This window comes from Rutilus rutilus (assembly GCF_951802725.1).
Source record: "Rutilus rutilus genome assembly, chromosome: 25".
Taxonomy (NCBI): Eukaryota; Metazoa; Chordata; class Actinopteri; order Cypriniformes; family Leuciscidae; genus Rutilus; species Rutilus rutilus.
In genome coordinates this window covers 7,982,150-7,996,545 of record NC_140229.1, presented here as the reverse complement: position 1 = coordinate 7,996,545, position 14,396 = coordinate 7,982,150, and the positions used below count along the sequence as shown (strand labels likewise).

At 36.4% G+C, this 14,396-nt stretch overlaps 2 protein-coding genes across 2 annotated transcripts; both read left to right on the top strand.

The window, feature by feature from the left end:
• The first annotated feature begins 1,452 nt into the window (after positions 1-1,452).
• On the top strand, positions 1,453-4,657 carry LOC311285301 (collagenase 3-like). The gene is made up of 10 exons (XM_084400895.1): positions 1,453-1,600; positions 1,696-1,937; positions 2,023-2,171; positions 2,827-2,955; positions 3,044-3,205; positions 3,289-3,412; positions 3,502-3,635; positions 3,893-4,052; positions 4,132-4,235; positions 4,315-4,657. Exons 1-10 carry the CDS (start codon positions 1,496-1,498, stop codon positions 4,413-4,415), a joined length of 1,410 nt encoding a protein of 469 aa, XP_084257021.1. The 5' UTR covers positions 1,453-1,495; the 3' UTR covers positions 4,416-4,657.
• Positions 4,658-8,918: 4,261 nt separating this feature from the next.
• LOC311285300 (collagenase 3-like) lies at positions 8,919-14,035 on the top strand. The gene is made up of 10 exons (XM_084400894.1): positions 8,919-9,151; positions 9,256-9,497; positions 9,572-9,720; positions 11,268-11,396; positions 11,541-11,702; positions 11,786-11,915; positions 12,987-13,117; positions 13,343-13,502; positions 13,583-13,686; positions 13,759-14,035. The coding sequence occupies exons 1-10, from the start codon at positions 9,050-9,052 to the stop codon at positions 13,884-13,886; spliced, it is 1,437 nt and encodes a 478-aa protein (XP_084257020.1). The 5' UTR covers positions 8,919-9,049; the 3' UTR covers positions 13,887-14,035.
• The last annotated feature ends 361 nt before the right edge of the window (positions 14,036-14,396 follow it).

The window sequence follows — 14,396 nt, the reverse complement described above, 5'->3', positions numbered from 1 at the left end:
AAAAAATTGACCATTTTTAAGCATGTGCCTAGAAAAACATACATATTGATATTTCACCATAACGAACTGAAGAAGGTACTCAAATCACCAATGATAATCTTTATATATAAAATAAGCCCATAATACATTTAGTGTTGCCTTAATAGGTAGAAACACTGTCAAGAAATAGTTTCAAACCAGTCTAATCTGGCCCACTTCACAAATGACTAAGACGGAGCTGTCATAATAACACATCTGCTCATGTCACACATCAAATTACAACACTAAAGGAAAAAGAGGATGTTTTGAGCTTATTTGGGCTTCCCCTACTCAAGATGATGCATGAGAAAATTTAGATTTTTGTAACATACACGCCTAAAAGAATAATGGACCTATTGCTAATGTATGGTAAATTAGTGAGAATCAATGCTATGTGCAAATTTTACTTGTCACTTAACTGAAGTATATATTTTTTTTTCACTTTGAACATTTTTATTAATCCTAAATAAAGTTAAAGATACAAATATGGCAATTATAGTTTCTAAATATATCAGATCACAAATTTTACTGTTTATTTTATAGAAAGCACACATACATTGATCTAACCATGGTAATGAGGAGCCACACATAGTTTTATCTGTGCTTACTATGTTCTTATGTTCTTACCACAAATACCACGGTTATTGCAGTTGCAGTTACTATGCAAGAGTTATTTTTGTAAGACTCCTTTTGTAAGACTCCGTTTTTGTAAGACTCCTTATTGAGTATAAATGTATTTAGTCTTTTTTTTTTAGTTTCTCTGTAAGTTTTATGAAATTGCAAATTCTTAGAATTAATGAAGATAATACTTTGTATAGACTTTGCAAATCAATATTGTATATCCAGGGTGGATTTGGAGTCCAGGCAGGGGGTGTGGATTGTTACATAAAACATTTAATAAACAACAGAAATTTCTTTAAAAAATACATTACAAAAAAGTCTGTATAAATTCAAATTCAAATAACCTCATATATCAATATTAGATATAGTTGCTTCCATAATAATAAAATAAAACCATGTAAAACATATAAATCACAAATAAAATATCACAGTGATTATTAATGCCATTATTAAAAGTTATACAGTGTTTCTGAAAAAAAAAAAAAAGATTATTATTATTATCGGCTCACATATTACACATTATTATTATTATCAGCTGCGAAATGCTCTAATATATCAAGGGTCCCTGGGTTGTTCAAGAGTTGACTACTTTTATTATAAATGTTTTTTTTATATAAATGACACAAGGAGATTTAATTAAATGCATTGAAATATATAGTCTAAATGATTTCAGTGTTAAGGAAGATGTATTGCAAAAAACGCCTGTGTTTGGGGGTATGTCATTCCCTGATTTCCTTTCCTGTGGCGGAAGGTGTGACATGTGACTCAATCTCATATTGCACAATCAGTCCGTCTGTTGTGTATTTAAGAGGGGAGAAAAACACAGATCGCATCAGTTTCTTGAAGAAGAAGCAAAATGAAGAGCTACTTCAAGCTGTGTGTTCTCATCGCTTTGGTGGTTTCTGGTTACACCAACCCAATAGCTCCATCTGCTGATGAAGACAGAGAGAGTATTGCTGAGGTAATTTGCACACTAAAAGTACTGGTAACTAGCTTAGCTTATCTATTTGATACAGTGTGCAAACTAACTTTTATTCTTTTTTCTTTTTTTTTCAGAATTACCTGACTAGATTGTATGGCCTGCCAAAGAAGACCTCTTCTGGTCTTGAAAGACGCGCCAATGCCATGAGTCTGAGGTTGAAAGAGATGCAGCAGTTTTTTAAACTCTCAGTAACAGGGAAGCTGGATGAAGAGACGATGAAAGTGATGAAGAAGCCACGCTGCGGGGTTCCAGATGTTGCGGCGTACTCCACTTTTGCAGGGGACTACAAGTGGAAAAAACATGATCTGACCTACAGGTAAGACCTGCCAACAGACTTGTTTAAGACAAGCCCGTTTAAAAAAGGACTTGTAACATTTATTTTGCTGTCTTTTTTCCCACAGGATTGAGAACTACACCCCTGACATGTCAGTTGCAGAGGTGGATGATTCCATCAAAAGAGCCCTGCAATTGTGGGCAGACGTCACTCCTCTGAGATTCACCCGTATCAACAGCGGCACAGCTGACATCATGATCTCCTTTGTTGTTCGAGGTCAGTTTTTTTAGCAAACACGCCAAAAAATAATGGAATAAATGAAGATGTACAGTTGTATACACATTTTACTGTCACTTATCTGAAATCTCTTATTTTCTGGTACTTTGGAAAATGATAGAGTTATAGTATGTTTTTGTAAGACTCTACCACTGAGTATTTTTGTCTTATTTTCCAGTTAAAATATCAAAAAAATCCTTGAAGCAAGATTCATTTACTATTTTACACTATATTAAGACTTGTTTTCAAAGAATGTGTTTTTAGTGTGAGATTTTGTCTAATTGCATGGTTTGTTCACTTCTTTTGAATGTAAAACAGTTAAAAAGCAAGTGAAAAAGTGAATTAGTAAATTTAGATTTATATTTAAATTAGATTTAAAATTATACAAAAATACCATACTTGAAAACAGTTTTTGCAGTATAGATATTTTACATATTTTTTATACTGAAACATAAGTAAAATAAGGAAATGTGACAATAATGACCAATAATTGTATATCTTTTTATTTCAGTTATATATATATATCCACAGTAGAATATTTTATTTTTATTTATGTGTATATATCATATATACATTTAATATGTTTTGTCAGCTTTATAATTTTTTACATACATTTTTAAGCTCGGTTTTTAAACAAATCTCCTCTTCTTTCCAGATCATCGGGATGGTTACCCCTTTGACGGACCGAACGGTTTTCTGGCTCACGCCTTCCCTCCATACGAGGGCGTCGGTGGTGATGCCCATTTTGACGATGAAGAGACGTTCATGTTCAGATCTCCTCAAGGTTAGGCTTCATTTGGAAAAGTCTCCAGTTTTTTTACCAATGCACAAAATAAAGACCAACTGTATTCACATTCCCACTTATCCATCAGGCTACAATTTGTTCCTGGTCGCGGCCCATGAGTTCGGACACTCTCTAGGGCTTGAACATTCCCAGGATCCGGGTGCACTGATGTATCCCACCTACGTTTTCAGAGACATGGATACCTTCGCCCTCCCTCAAGACGATGTCAATGGAATCCAGTCTCTTTATGGTAAGATATTACAAATACATATACTGGTGATGAAAAGACCCTGAAAGTGACGTATCTAATGATTTGACATTTTTATTGAACAGGCCCAAACCTTGATATAGATGGTCCAAAACCCACACCAGGAATTACCCCAAACGCATGCGATCCCAAACTGGTCCTGGACGCTGTCACCATGTTCCGTGGAGAGATTATCTTCTTCAAGGGCAGGTAAACGGAGACAGAAATGCTTTCTTTCTGAGCTTATGATACTTATGACGAGCCGGATCTGACCTGCTGGTGTCTGGCTTTATTCACAGCTTCTTCTGGCGCAGCTATTCCCTGAGCACAACCGCTGAACTACATCTCATTAAAAGCTTCTGGCCTGAGATTCCAGAACATATCGATGCAGCATTCGAGAGTCTATTGGAGGACAAAGTCTTCCTTATCAAAGGTAAAACCAAATGAATATAAAAAACCGAAACACTCTTAAAAATAAAGATTCCAAATGGGGGTTTTCACAGCGATGCCATAGAATAATAATTTTGGATTCCCCAAAGAACTAAATCTAAAGAACTACTATAAAAGAACCTTTTGTCTATGGGAAAGGTTTCTTGATGCCAATAGATGCCAATAAAGAACCTTTATTTTTTAGAATGAAGATGTCATATGAGAAATGAAATATCATTTGAAAATGTTGTCACACCTCAGGTGAGAAGGTCTGGGCTCTCTATGGCTATGATATAGCACAGGGATATCCCAAGAGTCTCAGCATGTTCAATTTGCCCAAAAAAGTGAAGAAAATCGACGCAGTCCTCTACGATGAGACCAGCTACAAAATCCTGTTTTTCGTTGGCAGCCAGGTTTATAGGTCAGTAAATCAGTCTGATCGAGTTAGTCTGCTCGTCTTTTTCAAGAATCTTCAAGTAACGAGAATTTATTTTGTGCAGTTATGATGAGCAAACACGCAAAATGGAGAAAGGCTATCCTAAACCGGTGGAAGTTGTTTTCCCTGGAATGACAGGGAAGGTGACCGCAGCCTTCCAGAACAAAGGTAAGGGTTTTACAAAATGTAACAAGAGGAAATCTCAAATAAAATCCCATCTAACTCTGTCTTTCATGGTCATTTTTAGGGTTCAACTATCTCTTCAGTGGAACAAAGATGCTCGAGTTTGGCTCCTACAACAACAAGCTGTTCCGTGTTCTGAACAACAATTATTTCCTGCCATGTTAATCAGTTAATGTTGAGTTTTTCTTCAAAGCTCATCAGCCTGTCTGAAGGGAAATCTGAGCCATCAGTATTTTAAAGAAAATTATTGAGTAAATTATTCACTTTTAACATTTGAATAAATAATTTACTAGAGAAAAATATTTTATATATATATATAATATTTGTCTAGTTTAAAAGGGTGTATGTCCAACAATGTCTTGTGTTTTGCAATTTCAAAATAAAGATTTGAGCAGTTTCATTTCAAACCTTGTTTTATTTATTAATATTTGCCTGTTTATTAATCTTGCCTGACATCAAATGTGGGAGTGTAAAGTATGGGAGACTGAAACACAGGATCGGTTATCTAATTAAAAATGATCTACAGTGTGAAAATTTACGGAAATGACGGAACAAACAAAATTTGGTTTAAACATTTATTTTTTATTTTTTTGTGATCATCTTAATAGATGTTAAATGACAAAACATCTAAATCAGCTGATTTTCATCTCTTAAATACGTAGATATAACATCTAATTATAACATCTAATATAAAACTTTCACCAAAATATTTCATGTGAAAAAGTCCTTTAGAATTTTATGATTTTACGTATCAGAACATAAACATAAAACATAAAAACTGGTTGTTAGCAGGTCTTAAAAATTAGGTAAATACAACCTCAGATGAACAACAACACATGACATTTTACACATGTCATTATTTAGCTAGGCTAAAATGGAAATGCCATGGGTGACAAACTAACACCCTATGATTCAATTGCTTGTAGAGACACTTTTAGCATCAATAAGTTGAAGGAATCGTTTTCTGTGTGACAGTATCAGTCTCTCGCATTGTTCTGGAGGAACTGTGTCCCGCTATTCTTTACAGCGTTGCTTCAGTTCATTGAGGTTTGCAGGCAATTGTTTATGCACAGTTCTCTTAAAAGGGATATTTCACCCAAAACAGAACATTTACTCACCCTCAAGTTGTTCCAAACCTGTATGAGTTTCTTTCTTCTGTTGAACACAAAAGAAGATATTTTTGAAGAATGGCGGTTACCAAACAGTTGATGACCCAATTTCGGCCAAGATTTAGAAGTTAGACAGATGGCCTCACATTTAATTCTAGAAATACTTTGGTTTACAGATGAGTTCATGGTCGACTCAATGACTGCAAGGTGCCCAGGTCCTGTGGCTGCAAAACAAGCCAAAAATCATCAATCCTCCATCAGAATGATGGACAGTTGGTATGATGTGTTTGTGCTGATATGCGGCGTTTTTCCGCATAACTTGGCGCTGTGTATTACGGCCAAACATCTCTACTTTGGTCTCGTCTGTCCAAAGGACATTCTTCCAGAGGTTTTGTGGTTTGTTCAGATGCAATTTTGCAAACCTAAGCTGGGGTGCCATGTTCTTTTTAGAGAGAACCCTTCCAAGCATGCCATACTTGTTCAGTCTTTTTCAAATTGTACTGCCATGAACTTAAACATTCAACATGTTAACTGAGTCCTGTAGAGTCTGAGGTGTAATTCTTGGTTGTTTTGTGATTTCTCTGAGCATTACGCAGTCTGACCTTGGGGTGAATTTGCTGGGATGTCCACTCCTGGGAAGATTGGAAACTGTCTTAAATGTTTTCCAGTTGTGAATAATCTTCCTTACTGTAGAATAATGGACTTCAAATTGTTTGGAAATGGGCTTATAACTCTTACCACATTGATGGCAGCAACTATTGCTTCTCTAAGATTATTGCTGATGTCTTTCCTCCTTGGCATTGTGTTAACACACACCTAAAGGCTCCAGACCAGCAAACTGCCAAAACTTCTGCTTTTAAAGAGTTGGTCACGTTTGCTGATGATCATTTAATCAAATGCATTTGATTAGCTGCGCCTGACTGCTCCTTTTCCTCTTAATTCCTATGGAAGCAATAAGGGTGTACTTAGTTTGTCACCCATAGCTTTTCTCTTTTGGCCTAGTTTTTGTTAAATAAATAATGACACGGTGTAATATGTCATGTGTTGTTGTTCATCTAGCTGTATTTACCTAATTTTAAAACCTGTTAAGGACCAGATTATTTTTTATTATCATACCTGTCAACACTCCCGTTTTCCCCGGGAGTCTCCCGTATTTCACACCCATCTCCCGCCCCCCTCCCGTTTTGTTATTTCTTCCGTGAAACTCCCATAATTTGTATGGCCCAAACCTCGTTATATGAATAATCACAGTAATATATTATTCCAAGGTTGCCAGATCTTGTATGAAACGCACCCTACTCACACAATCAACACATCATACAAATTTCAACCTATTTGTGAGCTCAACCTGGCAACCTACAACCCTGTTGCGCTGATATCTGCGGTAGTAGACGCGGGAAGTTAAACAAGCATCACTGGTAGAAATGGCAGGAGAAGACTCAGTGGTATATATTTAACGAAATTAACGCAGCATCCGTTTTTTTCTGTCATCCTTTGGCTGTTACATTATATGATGCGCTTTTATCCATACAGATGATTTTAAACCATGCAAGCCAAGACAAATTGATCGAGTTCTCTTTCAGCTGGATGTTGACCGAACACTAACACGCGCAGTTATGCCAAAATATTTGACGGGTATCCTCATAAGAGCTGAATGAGCAGTCTTAAATGAGTTAAATAAAGTCTTAAATGAAGGCAAAGAGTTGTGAGAGAATGAGATGAGTGTGAGATCCGCGTCTGTCAGCAGCGGCTGGTTTTAAAGGGACAGCAGCCAATAAAGCTTTCTGTCAGTAAAGTTAATCAAAAAACAGACGTAACAGAGAAAATCACTCGCTGCTCTTGACTAAAGAACGTTTGCAACTTTAATAAGGATTAATCTATGTATAATTTTAAATGTATTCAGTGTTTGATAACTTTATTCAATTTCTGTATATTTCCTACCTGTTAGACAAAAAAATAAAATATACTGTCTTTATGTTGTTTCTACATTCATTTGGAGATTAACTATGAAATTATTACATTACAAAATATATTAAAAACGTACGTTTTTTTAAATGGCGATTAATCGTGATTAATCAGAAAACAAGTCTGTTCATTTTCGCAATCGATAAAAAGAAAAAAGAAAACATTTTGTATTGAATATTATGTATTTATTTATGTTAATATCTGTCGCAATTAATGTGTATTTAGCCTGCCTCTGCCATCCAGCACCCCCCATAACCCCCCCCAGGAATTTATATAGTTTCCTGCAACATTCTTCCTATTTCTATGTCACTCAAATCCAGAATCTCCACTTTGGTGTCTTACTGACTCATTTGAGCCTCCACCTATTCCAGGTTCTATTTCTACCACCCATAACTTTCCAAGAGATTTTTATTCTCCTGCCAGGCTGTTTTTGTAAATAAGAATTCATTCTTAAAGGGAAAGTCCACCCAAATATGAAAATTCTGTCATCATTTACTCACCCTCAAGTTGTTCTAAACCTGTATGAATTTATTTCTTCTGCTGAACACAAAAAAAGATATTGTGAAGAATGTCTGTAACCAAACATTGGCCCCATTGACTTCCATGGTATTTTTACCCCATATTATGGAATTAAATGGGGCCCATCAACGGTTTGGTAAGGGTTAAATAGTGATAAAAAAAAAAAGAGTCTTCACATGCTCCCACCATAGATCCATTGTGTATAAAATGTAAAAGTGATACAGACCTGTTATTTGGATTGTTCAGCCAAAAATTAAAACTGGCTACTGTTAACTGTTTGGTTACCAGCACTCTTGAAAATATCTTCTTTTGTGCTCAACATATGAAAGAAATTCATACGGGTTTGGAACAACTTTAGGGTGAGTAAATAATGACAGAATTTTGACAGAAAAAAACCTGTCAGGGAAAGTGTTAAGTTAACTTCTGAAGCCATGTTTCTGCAATTCTTCACAGTTGGCGTCCCGCTTGTTTAGTGATTGGCATAAATTTTATTTGATCCCAACACAGAACTATCATAAGTCTTCATAAGAATTGAAATATTCTGCACAAGTCATATGGACCGCTTTCATTATAGTATTATGGTACTTATGCATTATTGGTAGAAAGCCACAGTTATTATTTGTGTATTCATTATAAAATGTTACTCATTCGTCTGACAATAAAGAGTGACAATGATTGCCATTACCTGCAGATCTTTCACATAGCTTTCTCTTTTCACATACATGCCAAGCTTACTTCTCAAAATTGGGGATTCTAATTGATTTATTTTGTTCTGAAATGAAGCAAATTGCAATTAGCACAAACAAACTCTAGTACAAACAAATTGTTAATGTATTGATATTATTTGGTTAATTTAAGTTGAATAGCGGTCCAGTAAAGCTTGTAAAGCATTAAAAAAATTTTATTACCATGTTGCCCTTGTTTTTGTTTATAAAACATAGAAATGCTTAGAAATGTTGCAGTTAAATAAAGCCATGAGGAAAAGAAATAATACCAATATCTGGGCGAGGAGGAAAAGGCTGTGTCAGGAAAGTTGAAAATCCTGTTATTATTGTCAGTCTGTCAGCTTGATGGGTTACTCACAGAAGTTTGTGGCTGATAATTTGACCCGTTGCTCAACACCTCACAGCTTTAAGAGTATATAAGCCTCCATCAGACGCTTCCAATCAGAAGAGAAGCTCAAGATCGTAAGAAGCAACTCACAACATGAGGAGGTTCCACCGCCAGCTGGGTTTTCTTGCAAGCCTGGTGCTTGTTATTCACGCAGCACCGAGTACACAGCCCGTTGATGATTATGAAATTGCAGAGGTTTGGGGTTTATATGTGTGTGTGTATATAATATATATATATATATATTTTGTCTTCGATCATAGGCCTAATTCTTCCAATGATTCTGTTTTTGTATTCTTTAGAATTACCTGAAGAGCTTCTACAAACTGGATTATAATAATCCTAATCTTTCTGGCTCAAAGCTGCATCTACTGTCTGAGAAATTGAAAGAGATGCAGACGTTTTTTAGCCTTACGGTCACTGGAACGTTGACCAAAGAAACACTGGAGATGATGAAGAAGCCCCGCTGTGGAGTTCCAGATGTTGCTGCGTACTCTACGTTTGAAGGCAATTTCAAATGGCAGACCAACAAGCTCACATACAGGTGTGTATAATATCAGTTCTCTTGGTGTCACAGAAAAAAGAGAAGCAGAAACCGACTGTGGTCCTTTTCCTCAGGATTGTGAACTACACTCCTGACATGTCAGTAGCAGAGGTGGATGATTCCATCAAAAGAGCCCTGCAAGTGTGGGCAAACGTCACTCCTCTGAGATTCACCCGTATCTACAGAGGCACAGCTGACATCATGATCTCCTTTGCCACAAGAAGTATGTTTCCTCTATCCATTCATGTATGTTTATATTTTGTTTATTAACCATGTGCTTCTCATTTTGATGAATTCTTTTAAACTTGGTGATATTTTATGAATAACTTGAGGATTCTAACTTACTGTTGGAATACTAATATGTGAAACTTTGTTTATTAAAAATTAACATTATATGAACAATGATCAATAAAATAAGTATGGCAGCAAGTTGTCATGAACTGCTCCGAGACTTTAGGTTGAAGATCCAAACGCAGCTTTATTGAGGGTAATCCATAAAACAGCCATAAGGTCAAAACCACAGGCAAACAGTCTAAACATAAAACAAGAAACAAGACACAGGGATATCCAGGAAAACAAGACACAGGGATATCCAGGGAAACAAGACACAAGAAACCAGGATAACACTCAGAAATGCAGTGTGACACTAAACAAGACTTCTCTAAGCTTGAGATACACAGAGTTTATATAGGCTGGGCTTAACAAGATAATGAGCAACAGCTAAAAACAATCAGGCATGATGAATCTGGACAAAGAGTTCTGGGAAAAGTAGTCCATAAAGACAGAAAGAGTGCCCTCTGGTGGAAATCAAGGGCACTCCAGCTGGTTCACTGTAAAAATTATTGTTGGTTTAACTTAAAAAAAGTCAGTTACCTGGTCGCATAACATTTTTTAGTTCATTGAAATAAAAAAATTTGAGTTAATACAATGTAGAAGATTGGTTTATTCAACAGAAACACAAAATATTATGTTATCTGAACCACTTTAATTATCTTATCTAATTAATATCACTTATTAATAATTATTAATAGGTTGATTTCACAAAAGAAAAAAAGTTGTGATAACAAATCATGAAAATATTTGTTTTGTATTTATTTCCATAAGTGTGGATGTAGCACTAGGGCTGTGAATCTTTGGGCAGTTCAATTTACTGGGTTTCTGATTAAATGGTTAGTTCACCCAAAAATGAAAATTCTGTCAGTAATTACTCACCCTCATGTTGTTCCAACCCCGTAAGACCTTAGTTCATCTTCGGAACACAAATTAAGATATTTTTGATTAAATCTGAGAGCAGTCTCACTCCTCCATAGGCTTCTAAGGGAATGAAACTTGCTGGCGCAAAAAAGTTATTAAAGAGATCGTTAATATAGTCCAAGTGACTACAGTGGCTCAATCTTAAGTTTATCAAGCGACGAGAATAATTTTTGTGCGAAAACCCCCCCCAAAATAACGACTTTATTCCACTATTCATTTCCTTCTCTCTGGGCCTCGAGTCTTTTCACGTAGTGTAATAGCGTAGCGCGTCTGTGTTGTACGTCACACGCATCACACACGTGACAAGCGTCGGCCAATAGTGAGCCTACGTGGCGACGTGCAACACAAACTGTTACTAACAGACCTACGTGGTGACTGTCCAACATAAACGATTCAAGATTTTAAAAGTCATAAGAAAACGAATGAATCGTTTTTCAAAATAAAGCCCAGGTTCCTTTGATTTCTAAAATCGAATTATATTAAAAATTCAATTTAAAGCCAAACTCTTTCCTACAGATCATGGTGACGATTACCCATTTGATGGACCACAAGGCGTTTTGGCTCATGCTTTCGCTCCCTCATCTGGACTTGGTGGAGATGCACATTTCGATGATGATGAGTTTTTCAGCTTTCGCTCATCAAGAGGTACGTTTTGCTAGTTTTTAGATTTTCTTTCTTTGATTTTAGTGATTGAAAAAGTGCAATGACTTCATTACCTTGGCACCCCTTAGATTTGCTTAAATGTGTTTTTAACTTGTACCTAATCTGTTCTACTTAAATTCTCTGCAGGTTTTGTCCTGTTCATGGTGGCTGCCCATGAATTTGGTCACTCTCTGGGTCTTGCACATTCCGACGTTCCTGGCGCTCTGATGTTTCCCACATACAGCTTCAGGGATCCGGGTCGTTTCTCTCTGTCCTCTGATGACATCAGAGGGATTCAGTCGCTCTATGGTAATAAGATCTTCAAGAGTACATCTTTAATGTTTGTGTCAAACATATTCAGTCGTTTGTTTACTATGTGGTATTTCCTTCAGGCCCAAACAGATACGGAATCCACATCCAACCTGATCCAAAATTACCAATGGCTCCTAATGCTTGTGACCCTAACCTGATCTTTGATGCTGTTACAACTTTTAGGGGAGAAACAATGTTCTTCAAGGACAGGTTATGCACAAAAACAAATAATCCTGTTTATATAGTGCCCTCCACTAATATCGGCACCCTTGGTAAATATGAGCAAAGGCGGCTATGAAAATATATCTGCATTGTTTATCCTTTTGATCTTTTATAAAAAAATAAAATAAAATTCTAACCTTTCATTGAAGTAAAACAATTGAATGTGTGGGGGAACTCACATTATGAAATAAATGTTTTTCTCTAGTTCACATTTACCACAATTATTGCCAGCCAATTATTGCAACATAATTTTGCCATGATCATAGCAGCAACTTATCTTATAATGCCTGATGAGTTTGGAGAACACCTGACAAGAGATCAGAGACCATTCCTCCATATAGAATCTCTCCAGATCCTTCAGATTCCCAGATCCATGTTGGTGCTTCTTCTCTTCAGTTCACTCCACTCATTTTCTATAGGGTTCAGGTCAGGGGACTGGGACGGTCATGGCAGAAGCTTCATTTTGTGCTCAGTGAGACATTTTTGAGATGATTCTTGATGTTTGTTTTGGATCGTTGTCCTGATGGAAGATCCAACTATGGTTCATTATAAAATTTTTTGCAGATGCTGTCAGGGTTTATTTTTTGGTTTTATCTGTTGGTATTTGCTAGAATCCATGATACCATAAATCTAAACAAGATGTCCAGGACCTCCAGCAAAAAAATAGGCCTAAACATTAAAGATCTAGCAGTATATTTAACCATGGGCATGGGGAACCTTTTATCCCTGTTTGCACTAAACCCATCTGGGGGTTTGCTGCCGAAAAGCTCTTCTTTTTGGAATTTCTAGGGATGCCAATAATTGTGGCCAACATGCATTGGAGAAAAACATTTATTTCATAATATAAGTTTCCCCCCACTTTCAACTGTTTTACTTCAATGAAAGGTTAGAATGTTTTTCATTTTTTAATGAAAGATCAAAAGGAGAAACAATGCAGATTTATTTTCACAGGCGCCTTTGCTCATATCTACCAAGGGCGCCGATATTAGTGGAGGGCACTTTACAGTATATATAAACATAAAATACTTAAATGAAATGACTTCATGTGCCTCTGTGCAGCTTTGTCTGGCGTAGTTCTCCGAGCGGAAGTGTGACGCAACATCTAATCAGTAATTTGTGGCCCAACGCCCCGAATAACATAGAAGCTGCTTACGAGGACCCAGTGGAAAAAACACTTTTCCTATTCAAAGGTATTTTCTCAATCAGTCTGGGAATGCTGAAACCGCAGTCACACTTACAATCTCTGTTAAATCATGTCTGATGAAGGCCTTGACAATGGCCAAAATATCACACGGTTTTAATCAATTAAGTTGGATTGCTTCAAGAGTGAGTGTTGCGCTTTCTTCCAATTTACAATCCCTGTAAAATCCTCAGAAAAAAATAAAAACAAACTTATGGCCTGTATTTATTTATAGGTAAACAAGTCTGGGCTTTTAAAAGCAGCATTGTTGAGCCGGACTATCCCAAGCCTCTCAGCAGCTTTGATCTGCCACCATCTGTGACAAAAGTTGGTGCTGCCGTCCACGACAAAAACTCAGGAAAAACACTTCTCTTCTTTGACATATATTACTATAGGTGGGTCAAGTGCCGTATCATAAACAAAAGCCCTTGAGATTTGCTCCGAAAAGACATAAGACTTTCCCTTTTTTTGGTAGCTATAATGAGATGATGAAGAGGATGGACAAAGGAAATCCCAAACCACTGGCTGATGGATTTCCAGCACTGACTGGATTAGTTACAGGAGCCCATCTGATTGACGGTAGGTGTTTCTAACTTCCTTTTCTACAGATCTGTAACAATACAAAAGACTCACTGACTTCTTTTCTTCCAGATTACATTTATCTCTTCAGTGGGACAAAGGTGTATGAGTTCAGCAGCAGCAGCAAGAAGCTCCTCCGTGTGCTGAAGAACAGTAACTTCCTGTCCTGTGAGTCGAGTCGCCCCCAAAACAAGAAATGAATGGAGCGTAACTACAGTAGGCCTACTTACTTAAATGCATTTGCATAAGAAACAGTTCAAATTAATGAATTGTTCATTGTATTTCTGCAATCTGCTGGTCAAAATTGTCACTGGACTTCTATTTTACTCTTGTTAACCTTTTAAAAGAATATGTATTTATATAATAATGTTTATGGTTGTTGATTATTTTCAAATAAGCTAAAGTGACTAATTAAATTGAAGAGCATGTTCATTTTAGAAGCAAGAATTGTTTTTGGCAGGGAAATACTTTTAACATTAACTCAGAGCCTTTCCGACTCAGATAATAGAGTAAAACCAATGTTATAATGTATATGATTAAACTTGGTAAAAGCTGACAGATCAAACCATCTAAACACACAACAATAAATACACCATTTTTTAAAAGGCTAGATCAGCAAATCACAGAACTTTTTGCGATTGATAAAGTGAATGAGCTTCTGAGAAAAGGATGACTATGTTTCTTGTCACTATATGTGTTTGTAAAATACG

What these genes read in the sequence shown, in the direction of transcription:
- LOC311285301 (XM_084400895.1), top strand. Translation starts at nt 1,496, where the DNA reads ATGAAGAGCTACTTCAAGCTGTGTGTTCTCATCGCTTTGGTGGTTTCT. An exon ending in ACAGAGAGAGTATTGCTGAG is followed by an intron (nt 1,601 to 1,695) that starts GTAATTTGCACA and finishes TTTTTTTTTCAG; the next exon opens with AATTACCTGACTAGATTGTA. An exon ending in CAAAGTCTTCCTTATCAAAG is followed by an intron (nt 3,636 to 3,892) that starts GTAAAACCAAAT and finishes GTCACACCTCAG; the next exon opens with GTGAGAAGGTCTGGGCTCTC.
- LOC311285300 (XM_084400894.1), top strand. Translation starts at nt 9,050, where the DNA reads ATGAGGAGGTTCCACCGCCAGCTGGGTTTTCTTGCAAGCCTGGTGCTT. An exon ending in ATGATTATGAAATTGCAGAG is followed by an intron (nt 9,152 to 9,255) that starts GTTTGGGGTTTA and finishes TGTATTCTTTAG; the next exon opens with AATTACCTGAAGAGCTTCTA. An exon ending in AGGAGCCCATCTGATTGACG is followed by an intron (nt 13,687 to 13,758) that starts GTAGGTGTTTCT and finishes CTTTTCTTCCAG; the next exon opens with ATTACATTTATCTCTTCAGT.